This window comes from Lepidochelys kempii, chromosome 1, assembly GCF_965140285.1.
Source record: "Lepidochelys kempii isolate rLepKem1 chromosome 1, rLepKem1.hap1, whole genome shotgun sequence".
In the NCBI taxonomy this organism is placed as follows: domain Eukaryota; kingdom Metazoa; phylum Chordata; order Testudines; family Cheloniidae; genus Lepidochelys; species Lepidochelys kempii.
The window spans coordinates 220316246-220330994 of record NC_136380.1 but is presented as its reverse complement, the minus strand read 5'-3'; the positions used below and the strand labels follow the sequence as shown (position 1 = coordinate 220330994).

Below are 14749 nucleotides of genomic sequence, written 5' to 3'. Positions count from 1 at the left end.
GCACGATTCTAGGGTGAATGCATGATTTCCATTCACATAGCCTCTGAACATCTTGGTTTTCCTCATTTCTGCTCGTCTTGAAGCTTTGATTGACACAGTGGGAAAAGATTCACTAACAGATCACTTTGCTTCCTATTCTCTAGGACTGCCTTAAAGCCTGCCAAGAACAGATTGAGTCGGTGCTAGTAAGCAACCTTAGGCAAGTCCAGCAGCAGCAACAGCAAAGCAATCCTTCAAAGATGGTGGATGAACTGGACCAGGCCAGCACTCCCACAGATGTGAGAGACATCAACCTGTGAGGACGTCAGCCCAGACAGTCATGCTTGCTCCCCCTGCTCCCCCCCCTTTTTTAGAGTGAAATCTTTTTTTTAATCTGCTCCCACATAGAACGTATTTAAAGCTCTTTTAGATACAAAACAAAAAAAATGAGTAATTTAAAAAAGCATTTGGTGCCTGTGATGTTCTACAGAAGGGAATCCCACGATATATTTGATAATTGCTGTTTGATTATGTATCAGTGATATTAAGTGCTTATAAAAGCATAAAAAGTAGCTAGATAAATGTAAGCCTGCATTTGTGGGAACAAAGTAGAGTATACTTTTTTGTGCGTGCATTATGACCTAGTGCATACACACCCTTTTTTAAACTTAAGAAAGGAATTGTGTGTGTGATGTTATGGCTTGACTAGATTGCAAAGCAATAGAATTAAGGGGTTAGGGCAAAGTGGGAAAAGATCCCTGAAGTGATTGAACCATTTTGGATGCAGAAGAGATTTGCTGATCTATCACCTCTGTTATTAGTCAGAACTGTTTGTTGGATCTCTGTAAGTTAGTTTTGTTTACTCTTGCTGTCTGTGGTAGCTGCTACCTAAGAAAGAAGATGCTTTATTTTGCCAGCCGGAAGAGCAGGTGTTTCTTTGCCCGCCCCCTCCCCCCCTCGCCCCCCACCACTGCTTCCTACTTTTCCTCCAGAAATGGTTCATTCTAAACACAACAGCATCTTTGGCTTAAAGCTGATCCTGCTATCCAGCAGTGGTCCAAGCCAAAGTATAGAATGCTTGCATTAGATGGCAGAAATATACAGATTACAAATGACCTGTCAACAAATCAGACCACCTCAGAACTTTGGATTCCTAGATGCAGTGGATCATCTGTGAAAAAGCATTATATTCATTCACAATGCTAATGCAACACGTCAATGTTAACTTTTGGCAGCTCCTTAGTTTGGTGTAAAGGCAATTAAATGATGCTCTGCCCATCTTCCTTTTTAACATATCCTCACTGTGTTAAAGAAGATGTGATTTCCTTTGATCCCCCCTCTCCCTCCAGAAAACACATTTTCCAGATTTTTATAACTTTACTGGTCCACAGTTAGCATTATTATAAACCATTTCATTCGAAAAGCACTTTGAAAATTGTTCCTAAGGGATAAATGAGATGGTTTATGACAATTGTGCTGAGCAAAAAAAAAAAAAAAAAAAAAGCAGCAATGCATATAGCTTTTAATAGTCAATATTTTCCAGTATCTGATGTACTTTGCTAGTTCTGGTGTTGCTGGAAATTCCAACACCTGCTTCGGATGACATTCCTGTCACAACATTCCGGATGAAAGTCTGACAATTCTGTGTATTGTTCAGTGTCAGAAGGATCTTAATACCACCCGCATGCTTATATATGGACAATGAAAGAAAATTGCTGGTGCAAAAGACACAAATGGTAAACATCAAGGTGCGTGACTTTGATTTTTATTACAAAGGTGTATTCAGTGTACTTGAATTTATTTTTCCTGCTCCATCTGTAAAGAAGAGGCATTTAGATGGCAAAGGAGATGGGGCAATTTTTTTTTTTTTTTGCACAATTGTATTAACAGATTGCAAATATACAGTTTGAAGCTGTTGGATGAAATGTTAATGTTTGCATTTTTTTAAAGATAAAAATCCAGAAAGAACATGCTACTTTGAAGAATATTTTATGAATGGACTCTGCCATATTTGGCTAGATGAGGGTAGAAAATGGAGTAAGAATCTAAGGGGTTTATTTTGTTTGGTTTTTTTTTTTTTTTTGCGCTGCTAAGAAGCTATGATTTGTTTCATTCTTATTCACATTAACAGTACTTAGCTGTATTGTTTCACTGAGTGTGCTGCTATTTTATAAACATTTTTATAATATATTATTTTACTGCTTAAATTTCAAATCCTGAAGTAGACGGTTAAGTGGAGATAAGATGAGTTGTTAGATTTACTGGAAATGCCCTGTACAGTTGTTTTCTAATAGCGTGCTCATGATTTTTTTTTTATTTTATTTTATTTTATTTTTCTGATCACATCCTGCAAAGACAGTATATTTACCTCAGGTTTACTGGACAAAAAAGGTTCCCATTTTCACAATACCTCACAATTTTACAGTTCTTTCCGCTGGGAGCCTCATGGAATGGTCAGTGCAAAAGGCAGCCAAAGCCTGTGTTTTGGTGAGCAAAGCACAGTTGCTTCAGTTGTGTAGGGGAACAGTTGTAGATTGCAGGGACATTGGGCTCCCGTTTGGTCTTAGGTGTCCATTTCATAGTGGAAAAAATACATTAACATGAGGGATCCGTTCAGCAAAGATTTCTGCACGTATAGGTCTCAATCCTGGAAGCACTTAAGACCTGATTCTCCACTGTATGTCACCTTATTTAGTCATTTGTATTTGTGCAAAATGAGTATCTTGTGGATATTAAAATGTTACCTCAGACATAAGTAGAAAATTCTGGTTTGGGAGCATTTTACGCTTACTTTGCCCCGATGCAAATGATTACTCAAGGAGCTGGACAGTGAACTTTGAACCTTTGCTACCTAGTGTAATGCTTTACTACCATAAGTAATCCCACAAGGCTAGATCATGACTTTGTGGTTGTCTGCATTGTTAAGCTGCCCCTAGAGCAGTCCAGAAAACAGATTGTGACCCCTGAAGTCACAGTCCCCTCCTGGTCTCCTGTCTACTTCAAAAAGGGAATAAACTGCACCAGGTCTATACTCGGTGCAGCATATGCATCACAATGCACCAGTGCAGCTACATGGCTGGCCACATTGAGGGTGGGGGAGCTGGGGCTCTCCCCCTTTCTACCCACCTGCGTAGGGAGGGGGCTGTCCAGCTGTGTGGTGCCTGCTTCCTTGCCCACGATGCTGCCTGTCATACTGCTAGTTAGCCACACCATGGTTTGGCATATAGAAATCAATGGGGCTACTTGTGGTAGTAAGCACTTAGCTCAATAATGTTTGTGGAATCAGGCCCTTAATTTGCAGTGGATTTAGAAATAATCAGCCCAGTACTTTTGTAATACTCAAAGGGAGTTTTACCTGAGTATGGACTACAGGATTAGGCCCAACAGTCTTCTCTCAGTGGCTGGGTATCAAAGGACAAAACAAATGGTCTTAAAGTAATACTGCCAGGCTTTTTGAGCCCCAGATTTTACATGCTTTTAACACTGCATATTATAACGGAAAACACCTTTTTGTTAGGGCTATGTTCAGTGTTCTCAATGAAAACAGAAAACATAGCTCCAGTTCCCACAAATTCCTTTGGAGGGCACTCCAGGCAATTTCAGCTGTGTGTCCATGCAAAGGTGTTTGCAGCATCAGGCCCTGAGATATTTGAGATTTTTGTATTTTGTTTCAATTTTCTGAAATCAGTCCAATTTTGCAAAACAGCCAACGTCCTGCAAAATGTTAGGTATTTTGCTTAAAAAGATAGAGCAAGTGAAAACAGTAAAATTTTCACTCTAAAATGGCCATATAATTAAACAGAAACCTTGACATTTTCCAAATTGTGGAATTTAGTTCTTACAAAGATAAACATTTTCACATTAAAAACATGAAATTTAGCAGGTTCTGGTACAAAAAAACTCATATTATGAAAAAATCATGGAAAGTGAGATTCCCCCCCAAAAATCTGCACAGCCCTGCTCCTTATAAGATCTTACTGTGACATATAGAACTTTCATATGGACATATACCAAAGTGATTTATGGACTGGACCAAATTTTGTGCTGACTTGTGCCCTTAAAACGCCCTTGATTTTAGAGGAGCTGTATATGTGTAAGTCAACATAGTATTTGGCCACAGTGTTTGTGGAGATCACTTCACCTACTTCTGGTCTGGAACACAGCAGTCGTGTGCCAGCAACACTAAAAAACTGTTTGTAGAACTGAAACTGTTAGGAGAGAATGTAGGCCAGCAGAATGGAACATAATTACCCAACGCTGGAATTTGGCAAGGACAGCAAGGTTAAGAATGTGAAAAGTATCATAGGACTTTTAAGAACCACAATGGTCAGGACCTTGGTTTTCATTTCATTCAAAAAACAGCACTTTCCGAAGTACAATTCCTTCTAGCACCATGCTAGGCATTGGCTCGCTATGGACTCAGAAGGAAGAGTGCTGTCTGCTGAATCACTAGCACCATTTCCTGCAGTGCATACGTTTTCCTTGAAAGGTTCATCATTAAGGCCTCTCTCCTGCAATCAGATCTGTGCAAGCAGTCTCTTGTACCCATGTGGAGCCCAAATGACTTCTGTGGAACTCAGTGCAGGCACTGAAGTCCACTTGTGCTGATCTGATTACAGGAGTGAGATGTAAATGTGAAATTCCCTATGTTATGGAGGGCTAACTGCCTTTCTGTACCCCGTGTAGTGCAGAGAGGGGTCTTCACGTCATCTTGGAATAGGCCAGCTTGAAGAGAGTTCTGGGGACAGGAAAGTGAATACACAGATTAGTTTCCAAAAAGGGATGTGGAGAAGCTACATAGGAGCTTTTGACCTGTCAGTAGATTAGGGATGAATTTCATCCCCCTCACTCCAGGTTTGTGCCCTGCATATAGCACAATTACTCAGACATTATGCAGTCATGGGCGAATTTCACCCGAAAGAACCTGATAGATTATAACTCAGAGCCTTATCCTGCAAAAACCTGTGCATGTGAGAACTTCACCCGTATGAGTACTCCCATTGACAATGGGACTACTGGAAAATTATTCAGGGGTATATGTGTTTGTTGAATCAAGTCCTCACTGCATTACCATGTAGCGTTAGTTTTTTGTTTGTACCTTAGTATTCCTTTAAAAACTGCCTCTGAGCATGATAAAGTTAAATAACGTAGTCCTTTATTTTGTGTAAAGCTGACACATAAAAAGTACAGTTGGAGCCCACATGCACAATTTATTTCATAGGATCTACACTGTGTGCAGTCATTTTTAACAAATACATTTGATGCTCTAGTGGTGTAGTAAAAAATAAACAATTACTATGTGGTTAGAATCAAGAGGGCATTTACTATTATAATACAGAGCACTCAAAGTATGTAAAATCTGGGTCCTAACAACTTGACAATATCACTTAAAATGAAAACTATCGTACGTTTTGCACAATTTTCATTTCAAACTGAGGACAAGAAAGTCAACATTGGTTTGTTGTTGTTTTTTTGTCTGGCATCAAAAACTGCTATCTCAAAGCACCAGTGTGTGATTTTTTTCAAATACCATAATCCAGCCTTTTTCTCTACAGCCCACTTTGAAAAAAGTGCCTTGCAGATTGTACCTTCCCAGATCTTTGATATAGTATGGCAAATATTTGTCATTTTTAGTGGAATATTTGGTTTTTCTATCTATCTTCTGTCTTAGGTACTTATATGGTCCCCATCACTATAGTATCTGAGTGCCTCACAATCTTTAATGTATACATGCTCCTAATACCCCTGTGAGGTAGGGAAGTGCTATTATCCCAACCTAATGCTGCTGGTCTTTGCTTGAATAATTGGACAGCTCAAAAGTTCCCAGCAACTCACCCGGCCACTGGATTTTTTCCACTATGTGTATTACCATGTTATCATGTACCTCAGAAATCACTCTCAGTTGCACAGTTTCTGTTCTCAAACTTTTTTTTTTTTTGCTTTAATGAGTGTGATGCCATATCAAGTCAAAGTTATCCTCTCACAATGTGCTCTTTAAGAGGTGTGGATGTTTATATGGTCAGGGGATGCTAGAGAGTGCGGTAGTAGACATGATCAGTGTAAACAAAAAGTATTTAGAAAGTATGTGAGATTGTTTTTTGATGGATAAGATTCTGATAAAGTGTAGTCTCGATTACCTTTTAAAAGGTTGTCTCTGTTCAGTGTTAAGTCATTTTTATTAATAACCTGTTGTTTTGACTAGTTTAAAGATGGTTTTAAGAAATGTGTTTTGGCGGGATTAGGTATGCTGTATGGACAATAAACTCACCTTGACCTGAACTGCCTGTCCTGTTTTTAGTCATTCAGCATGAAAATCCTGTAAAAAGAGGTGCATTTCTAGAGCCCAGTACTCTTTTCATAAATTGTTCTCCACAGCAAAGCAACTTATGTAGATAAACTGTACATGTAAAATGGCTCCCCATATTTAACTGAGTGTCATGGTAAAATAGACCTACTTTAAAAGTTAGCTTATTAGTCAAGACTTACAGCCAGACTCTGCTATGTTTCTCTCATGGAAAGGTCCTGTAGTATTTGATAGAGGTAAAACCACACAAAAAAGTGGGTTTTAAGAGTTCTTTGGGGTCTACAGACATTTCTCTAAAAACGTATAGGTTTTCTTTTTCCAATAAATTATTTCTGTATGTTTTCCAAACCAGCCTATAGAATTCTATCTATAGCAGTTTATTTAATTCTCTACTCATTTCTATAAGGTGTTTTTAAAAAACAAGAAAAACCTACAGAAAACTTAAGTTCTATTGGACTTTTCCATAAGTACACTGTGCAAAATTTGGGGGGAAAAAAAGGAAAAAAAAAGGCTTTGTGTTGGACAAAGACATGGAGAATTTTTGGCAACAAATCTCCTGCTTCAGACTTCGGGCAGGAGAACTGACCACAACCTTCTGAGGTTCCACCACCTCCTTCACACTCACATGCAGGGTTTTAAGCTCATGGATACATACTGTAAGCTGACCATTCCTTCCCATTCACTTGTGTGGTGTGACCACAGTGTCCCTTCTCCCCCACTCCACAGTGCCTTATTAAAGAGACACTGCAAAGACTTCATGATCTCTGAGTGGCCTTTACACTGCCTATTCAGTAAAAACAGCAGGCCAAATTATCTGCTGGCATACCTTCATTGACTTCACTGGAGTTACACCTGCTAATGGCAGGAGTGAATTCGGCTCAGCATTTCAGGTCTTGTTTGCCCATAAGGAGGATCAAGATTCATCACTAAATGAGGAACCACTTGTGACGGGATCCCCGGGGTACAGCCTGGAACTGTGGGCCCCCTTAACTCTCCAACTTGGGCTATCTCTCACAATGCTTTGCCAGTGACAAGCAGCAAACCCCTCCAGACGCTGTTATCCCTCAGCCACCAGCATGCAGAGGCACACCCAGCTAAATTGCATGAATGCTCTCCAAGCCACTCATGAACTATATACACAGGGAAACACTAGCAATTCTCCCAAGCCGCCAGCCTTGCACCCCAGAAATATACCATGTTACACTGCTCAAGACCATTTCTTGAACAGTGCAAGCTCATTAATTAGTTTGCCACTTTGTCAAAGGAAAGTGGACATGCACCAGGCTTCGTAATCTGAGCAGATTCCCCAAGCACTTTAGACAAACTCACTGGTAAGGATAAAACATTACATTAAGTTTATTAATCTCAGAAAGATACATTTTAATTGATTATAAGTGTTAGGCAGATCAGAGGTAGTTATGAAAATAAAAAGTAAACATGCATTCTAAATTCTAAACTTTTAGACTAAGCAAGAGTTGAATCAAACAGCTTTTTCCACCCCACTGGATGTTGCAGGTAGGTTACAGTTCTTAATACACAGGAAAAATTTCCTTCTCAGCCTGGGACCAGTCTCAGTTCAAAGTCTTTTTCTTCCCAGTGTTCTTGTCGTCTTCAGCAGAGGGGGCGTGGAGAAAGATAATCGCATGATGCCCCTGCACCTTATTTTGTACTCTCAATACATGTCCTGGTGGGCCTTGCTGAGTCACAGAGTGGAGCAATCCTCATTGTGTGCTGCACAACTGTCTGTTAGGCCTTGTCCACACCACAAAGTTTTGCCTGCAAAAGTTATGCCACTTTAATTAAAGTGCTTTAATTAAAATAGCTATTGCATGTCCACAGTATGCGCCTTATGTTGGTGGAGCACATCTACACTAGCAGCTCTTGCAAAGACACAGAGCAGTACACTGTGGGTTGCTATCCCACTATGCAGCTGGCCTCAAGGTGCTTTGGGAAGGGTTTGCAATGCCTCATGGGGAATGTATAGTGTCACATGATGCAGGTTTCTTGAGAGTGGTGGTGCGGGATGGGGTCGGGACAGCAGGCTGATGGACCTATCCTGAGACATCAGCTCCTGGCTCTGCTCTGCACAGCAGTCTTTCCCCCCATCCTGGCAGAAGCAATCCACTCTACCTGCCTGCCTGGGTTTTACCACCAAAAGTAGCTTTGTAGTGTGTACACGTACACTGTTTTGTAGTATAACTGTAGCAAAACTTTGTAGTATAGAGAAGGCCTTACTGAATTGTAGATCTCTTGTTTACAATTCCCCTGCTGGTCATGGGTTTTTCAACACCTGCCTGGGTGTGGGTCACCTCCTTTGCTGTCACTGGAGAACTAGCAGTGGGTGATTCCCAAACTCACAACATATTTCAATAATAACCATATAGCAACATCTCATAACTTCATATTACACTAACAATATACATATTTTGACAGAACGGTGAGGTTCAGCAGATTATGACCTTTCATATGGTATCTTACATGGTATGCTTTGTTAGAAATATCACAACCACATAGGAATGATGAATATGGGGGTTACAGGGTGCTACTTTGAAGTACAGTGTCACACCACTATAAAGAGATCTTTTGTCAGCTGGTTAAACTGCATTTCAGACAACTTGCACAATGTCTGGTTTTAGTCCATGCAGCTCAATACATATCACCATTAAGCCTCAGATCGGAAACAAGCTAAGGGTTGTTTTTATAACTTGCATTTATGTATTCAAACTGCAGCTTAAAGAGATGCTTTATGCCTTCAATTTAGGGTTTGGGGGCTTGATTCTGCTCTCACACTAGTGTGCAGTACATGAGCAGTAACAGTTGAAACGTCTATAGTTACACTAATATAAACCAGTGTGAGATCAGAATCAGGACCTTTCTGTTTTTTAAAGAGAGAGTTTATCAAACCTATAGTAACAAAAAAGGCTATTTTTCTTTTTTTAAATTTTAACAAACATGTTTATAAAAATAATGTATTTGCAATCTAAACAAATGAGTGCCTGAGATCTAAAAAATGAAATTCACTAGACACTGACCAGTTTACTTTCTTCTTCTAGCTGAGTGAAGTGCTAAAAATCAGGAAACAGCTTTAGTACTTCAGGGCATGTGAAACCATTATGATCCCCTTCCCCAAATGTAGGCAACACCTGACCATCAGGATCACATCACTTTGCACAAGGACAGCCTAAGGATTTTAGGGAGGGATAGGATAGTGAGCTGACTCATTGGGACATATTTCAAACTTAACTGACTAATTTTACATTTTAAAAAATTGTGGAGAGGAAGGCAAGAATGCTTTAGCATCGCAATGAGTAAGAGGATTCCAGTTGCTTCTGCCTTTCAGTCCCAGTGATTGGATTATATCCATTTATATTTTCAAGCAATAATTACCTGGACTAGAAACTTGATTTTATTTTTAAAAAATCAAGGCAGAGATTTTTCTTTTATGTTTTTTGTTTTCCTAAATCATGGAGGGCAGTCCTAGTACTTGCTGTAGAGTTTTTTCAAACACTCCTACTGCTGGTGGTATGTTTCTCAACACAGCATCTAACCATCTGTGTACTCCTCCCTTCATGCTGCTCCAACGGAACCAAAGCAAGGGTACTTCTGAACACCATTATACACCCTTTTCTTTTTCAAGTAAAAATGAAAAACTTTGAGCATGTATCAGATATGCAAACAATGAGGATGAAATTCTGTCCCCATTGAAGTCACTGGGAGTTTTGCCCTTGACTTCAATGAGACCAGGCTTTCATCCATAGCAGTGCTTCTCAAGCTATCTGATGTGGGGGACTGGCAAATTTTTTTCCCAATGTGCGCGCAGACCGGCAGCCGATGGCTCGCAGACTGGGACTGGTCCGTGGACCACCACTTTGAGTAGCACTGATCCATAGGACCCAATTTGTCCTGCACTTTAAGTTACCATTTACACTAATGAATGCAAAGTGAATGTAAAACACCAGTTAAAACCTCCAGGGAGGGGAAGGCTTGCAAACTACTCAGGGCCTTGTGTGTTTCTGGATTCTGTTGCTGTAGAATTTGATGCAGAATTGTGCTCTGAACTAAGCTTTCGTTTAAAAAAAGGGAGTGTAGGAGAAAAGAAAAACATGGGCCTGATCATACCCCACCTATAGGGAGTTGGTAAGTCTGTAGTCTTCCCCTCTCCCACTCCCAGTGAGTTTCCTCTGCATTCTTCCATCCGTGTGGAAATACTAATGCAGAGAAAAAGTGAAGTGTGGCTCATAAACAGTGTGGATATGCAAGATCTATCTGTAGCTCTGATCCCACTCCTTTGCAGAATTGCTCTACTGGATTTGCACTTCCAGCGGCTTCCTTGGCTGTGTCTACTCTTAGGACGTCACTTAAAGGACTGCATGGAGCAGATTGCAGAAGTGTGACAGAGTCTCTGGCTATATCACATTTCTAGGGTAAAGTGCTGGGCATGGAAGGACTGGGAAAGGAAGGACAAGCATTCACTTTTGCCTTGCTCCCGTCCCAACCTTCCAACTCTTCTCTTGCCTGCCCCACTCTTTTCTTGGAGTGCCCACTGCTTTCCTCAGTCCACAACATGGATACTGAGGGGAAGGGATTATCAGAGGCAGCTGAACCACCACTTCCATGCAGGAAGTGGGAGGTCCACACAGATCAGAGACATTCTGGTCCTTACAATTGAAAAGAAAACCTTCCAAGCATGAGCCAATTTTAACCTGATGTATTGATATCTTAGAAACAATAGCGCTGAGACATGTGTGAATTCCCCCATTCTTCTTGGTAGGATGCTAAACCTGCAGCATAACAATGACAGATAAAGCCCTTTCTTTATATTTATTCATATTATAATAGTGCCTAGAGGTGCCAACCAAAATCAAGGCCTCACTGTGCTGGATAGTGTACAAACACATAGTAAGCAACAGCCCTCAGAGAGCTCCCCAGTTGAATGCACCAATTGTGCAAAGATTTACGCACATGCTTAACTTTACATATGTGAGTAATCCCACTCTGTCAATGGGACTTCTCACATGTAAAGCACTTGTGTAAATCACTGTGGGATTGGGGCCTAAATAGACAACATAGACAGAAGGTGGGAAAAAGGAAGTATTTTTAGTTCTGCTGTTAAATGGGGATGTAACATGGAGAGATTAAGGCCCTGATCATGCAATTGACAGCATGGAGAGGCACTTCTGCACCCATGTGAAGTCACTTGCAGGACTGCTCCTTAAATCATGAACTGGAGCACAGTGGTACTACAGCTGTACAAGGTTATACCATAGTTTTCTCTGCTCTGTTTCACAAAACCAAAGCAGGCGACCTGGCATCAAGGGAGTGGGGAAATAGGCTATGCTCCAATTCGCTAGCCCCAGAGTACAGAAGCTACTGAACCAGTTCCCCTAGATAAGAGAAACTATTTAACCCAAGGATTTGGGTGTCCCTTGAGACCTAGAGAAGCCTGGTTGTATTGTATTTACCTTATATCACCATAATATACAGTAAAAAGAAAAGGAGTACTTGTGGCACCTTAGAGACTAACCAATTTATAAGAGCATAAGCTTTCATGAGCTACAGCTCACTTCCTCAGATGCATATCGTGGAAACTGTCCACGATATGCATCTGAGGAAGTGAGCTGTAGCTCACGAAAGCTTATGCTCTAATAAATTGGTTAGTCTCTAAGGTGCCACAAGTACTCCTTTTCTTTTTGCGAATACAGACTAACACGGCTGTTACTCTGAAACCTATAATATACAGTATTTCTAAAAATGATCCCCTCACTTTTCTTTACATCATATGGAGCTTATGAGGGGCAGATGGGGGTTCTTCAAAGATAGCTCACATTTTAGCTGTATGTAGGTCAAGCCACTCAGAATCACAGAAATGTAGGACTGGAAGGGACCTCAATGGGACATCTAGTCCAGTCTCCTGCACTCAAATAAGACTAAATATTATCTAGACCATCCCTAACATATTTGTCTAACATGTTCTTTAAAACCTTAAACAACAGAAATTCCACAACTTCCCTACGTAATTTGTTCGAGTGCTTAACTACCCTCACAAATAGGAAATTTTTCCTAATATCTAACCTAAATTTCCATTGCTGCAATTTAAACCCATGATCACCCTCCTCTTTATAACAGTCTTGTACATACTTGAAGACTGTTATCATGTTCCCCTCCATCTTCTCTTTTATAGACTAAACAAACCCAGTGTTTTCAGTCTCTTCTTGTAGGTCATGTTTTCTAGACCTATACTCATTTTTGCTGTTCTCCTCTGGACCTTCTCCAATTTGTCCACATCTTTCCTAAACTGTGGTGCCCAGAAATGGACACAGTACTCCACTTGAGGTCTTATCAGTGCTGAGTAGAGTGGAAGGATTACGTCTTGTGTCTAGTGTACAACACTCCTGCTAATACAACCCAGAATGACGTTTGCTTTTGTCTGCAACAGTGTTATATTGTTGACTCATATTTAGTTTGTGATCCACTGTCACCCCCAGATCCTTTTCTACAGTACTTCTTCCTAGGCAGTCATTCCTATTTTGTATTTGTGCAACTGGTTATTCCTTCCTAAGTTTAGTACTTTGCATTTGTCTTGTTGAATTTCATTCTTTTTATTTCAGACCATTTCTCCAGTTTGTCAAGATCATCTGAGTTCTCATTCTGTCCTCCAAAGCACTGCAACCCATCCCAGCTTGCTATCGTCTGCAAACTTTATAAGTGTACTCTCTATGTCATTATCCAAATTATTTATGAAGATATTGAGTAGAATTGGACCCTGTGGGACCCCACTCCATATGCCCTACCACTTGAATGAAGCATTGATAGCTATTCTCTGAGTATGGTTTTCAAACTAGTTGGACCCACTTTACAATGTGTTTGTCTAGGCTACATTTCCATAGTTTGCTTATGAGAAGGTCATGTGAGACAATAGCAAAAGCCTTGGTAAAGGCATGATATAGCGCATCTACTGCTCCCCCCATCCACAAACTTTGTTACCCTATCAAAGGATATTAGGTTGGTTTTTGACAAATCCATGTTTGCTCTTAATTATAACCTTATTTTCTTCCAGGTGCTTACAGACTTGGTTGATTATTTGCTTCATTCTTTCCAGATACCAAAGTTAAGATGACTGGGTTGTCCTTGTTCCCCCTTTTCTAGCTAGCTACTATATTTGCCCTTTTCCAGTCCTCTGAGATCTCTCCTGTCCTCCACAAGTTCTAAAAGATAATAGCTAAGAGCTCAGAGATCTCTTCAGCAAGTTCCTTATGTATTCTAGGATGTATTTTGTCAGGCCCTGCCAACTTGAACACAGCTGACTTGTCTAAGGCCTTGTCTACACTGCTACTTTACAGCGCTGAAACTTTCTCACTCAGGGGTGTGAAAAAAACACACCCCTGAGCGATGCAAGTTTCAGCACTCTAAAGTGGCAGTGTAGATAGTACACCAGCGCTGGGAGCTGCAATCCCAGTGCTGGGAGCTACTCCCCTCGTGGGGGTGGGTTTTTCTCCCAGCGCTAGTGCCGCGACTACACAGGGGCAGCACTTTAACGCTGGTAGCGAAGACATACCTTAAGTAATTCTTAACTTGTTCTTTCTCTATTTTAGTCTCAGTTCTTACTCCATTTACACTGATGTTCACTGTATTAGTCATCTGATGACTGCAAACCTTCTGGTGAAAAATGAAACAAAAAAGGCATTTAATACTTTGGCCATTACTGCATTTTCTGTCATTGTCTTTTCCCTCATTGAGTAACGGCCCTACTCTGGCCTTGGTCATCTTCTTTCTTCTAAAGTATTTGTAAAATGTGGGGGGGTTTTATTACCCTTTATGTCTTTAGCTAGTTTAATCTCATTTTGTGTCTTGGCCTTTCTGATTTTTTTCTCTACATGTTTATGTTGTTATTTTTTCAATATTCATCCTTCGTAATTTGACATAGTTTCCACTTTTTATATGACTCTTCTTTGTTTTCAGATTGAAGATAAGCCAGGGTGGTCTCTTACTATACCTCCTATCTTTCCAACGCATTGGGATAGTTTGCTCTTGCGCTCTTAAAATTGTCTCTAAAAAATTGTCAACTCTCTTGAACTCTTTTTTCCCTTAGATTTGCTTCCCAGGGAATCTTACCTACCAATTCTCTGAGTTTGTTAAAGTCTGCCTTCTTGAAGTCCATTGTCTTTTTTTCTGCTGTTTTCCCTCCTACTGTTCCTTAAAATCATGAACACTATCATTTCTTGATCACTTTCACCCAAGCTGCCTTCTACCTTCAAAATCTCAACCAATTCCTCCCTATTTGTCAGAATCAAATCTAGAACAACCTCTCCCCTAGTCGCTTTCTCCACCTTCTGTAATAAAATGTTGTCACCAATGGATTCCAAGAACTTGCTGGTTAATCTGTGCCCTGCTGTATTATTTTCCCAACAGATATCTGGGTAGATGAAGTCCCCTGTCACCACCAAATCCTGTGCTTTGGATGATTTT

General features: G+C 40.4%; 1 protein-coding gene across 2 annotated transcripts in view; it reads left to right on the top strand.

The window, feature by feature from the left end:
• The window catches only part of CCND2 (cyclin D2), a 55867-nt gene extending 49609 nt beyond the window's left edge, over positions 1-6258 (top strand). For both annotated transcript variants that reach the window (XM_073314806.2, XM_073314801.2), the window contains exon 5: positions 144-6258. In XM_073314806.2, coding sequence (XP_073170907.1) covers positions 144-299 — 156 coding nt within the window. In that variant the 3' untranslated portion in view covers positions 300-6258. The remainder of the gene's footprint in view (positions 1-143) is intronic.
• The last annotated feature ends 8491 nt before the right edge of the window (positions 6259-14749 follow it).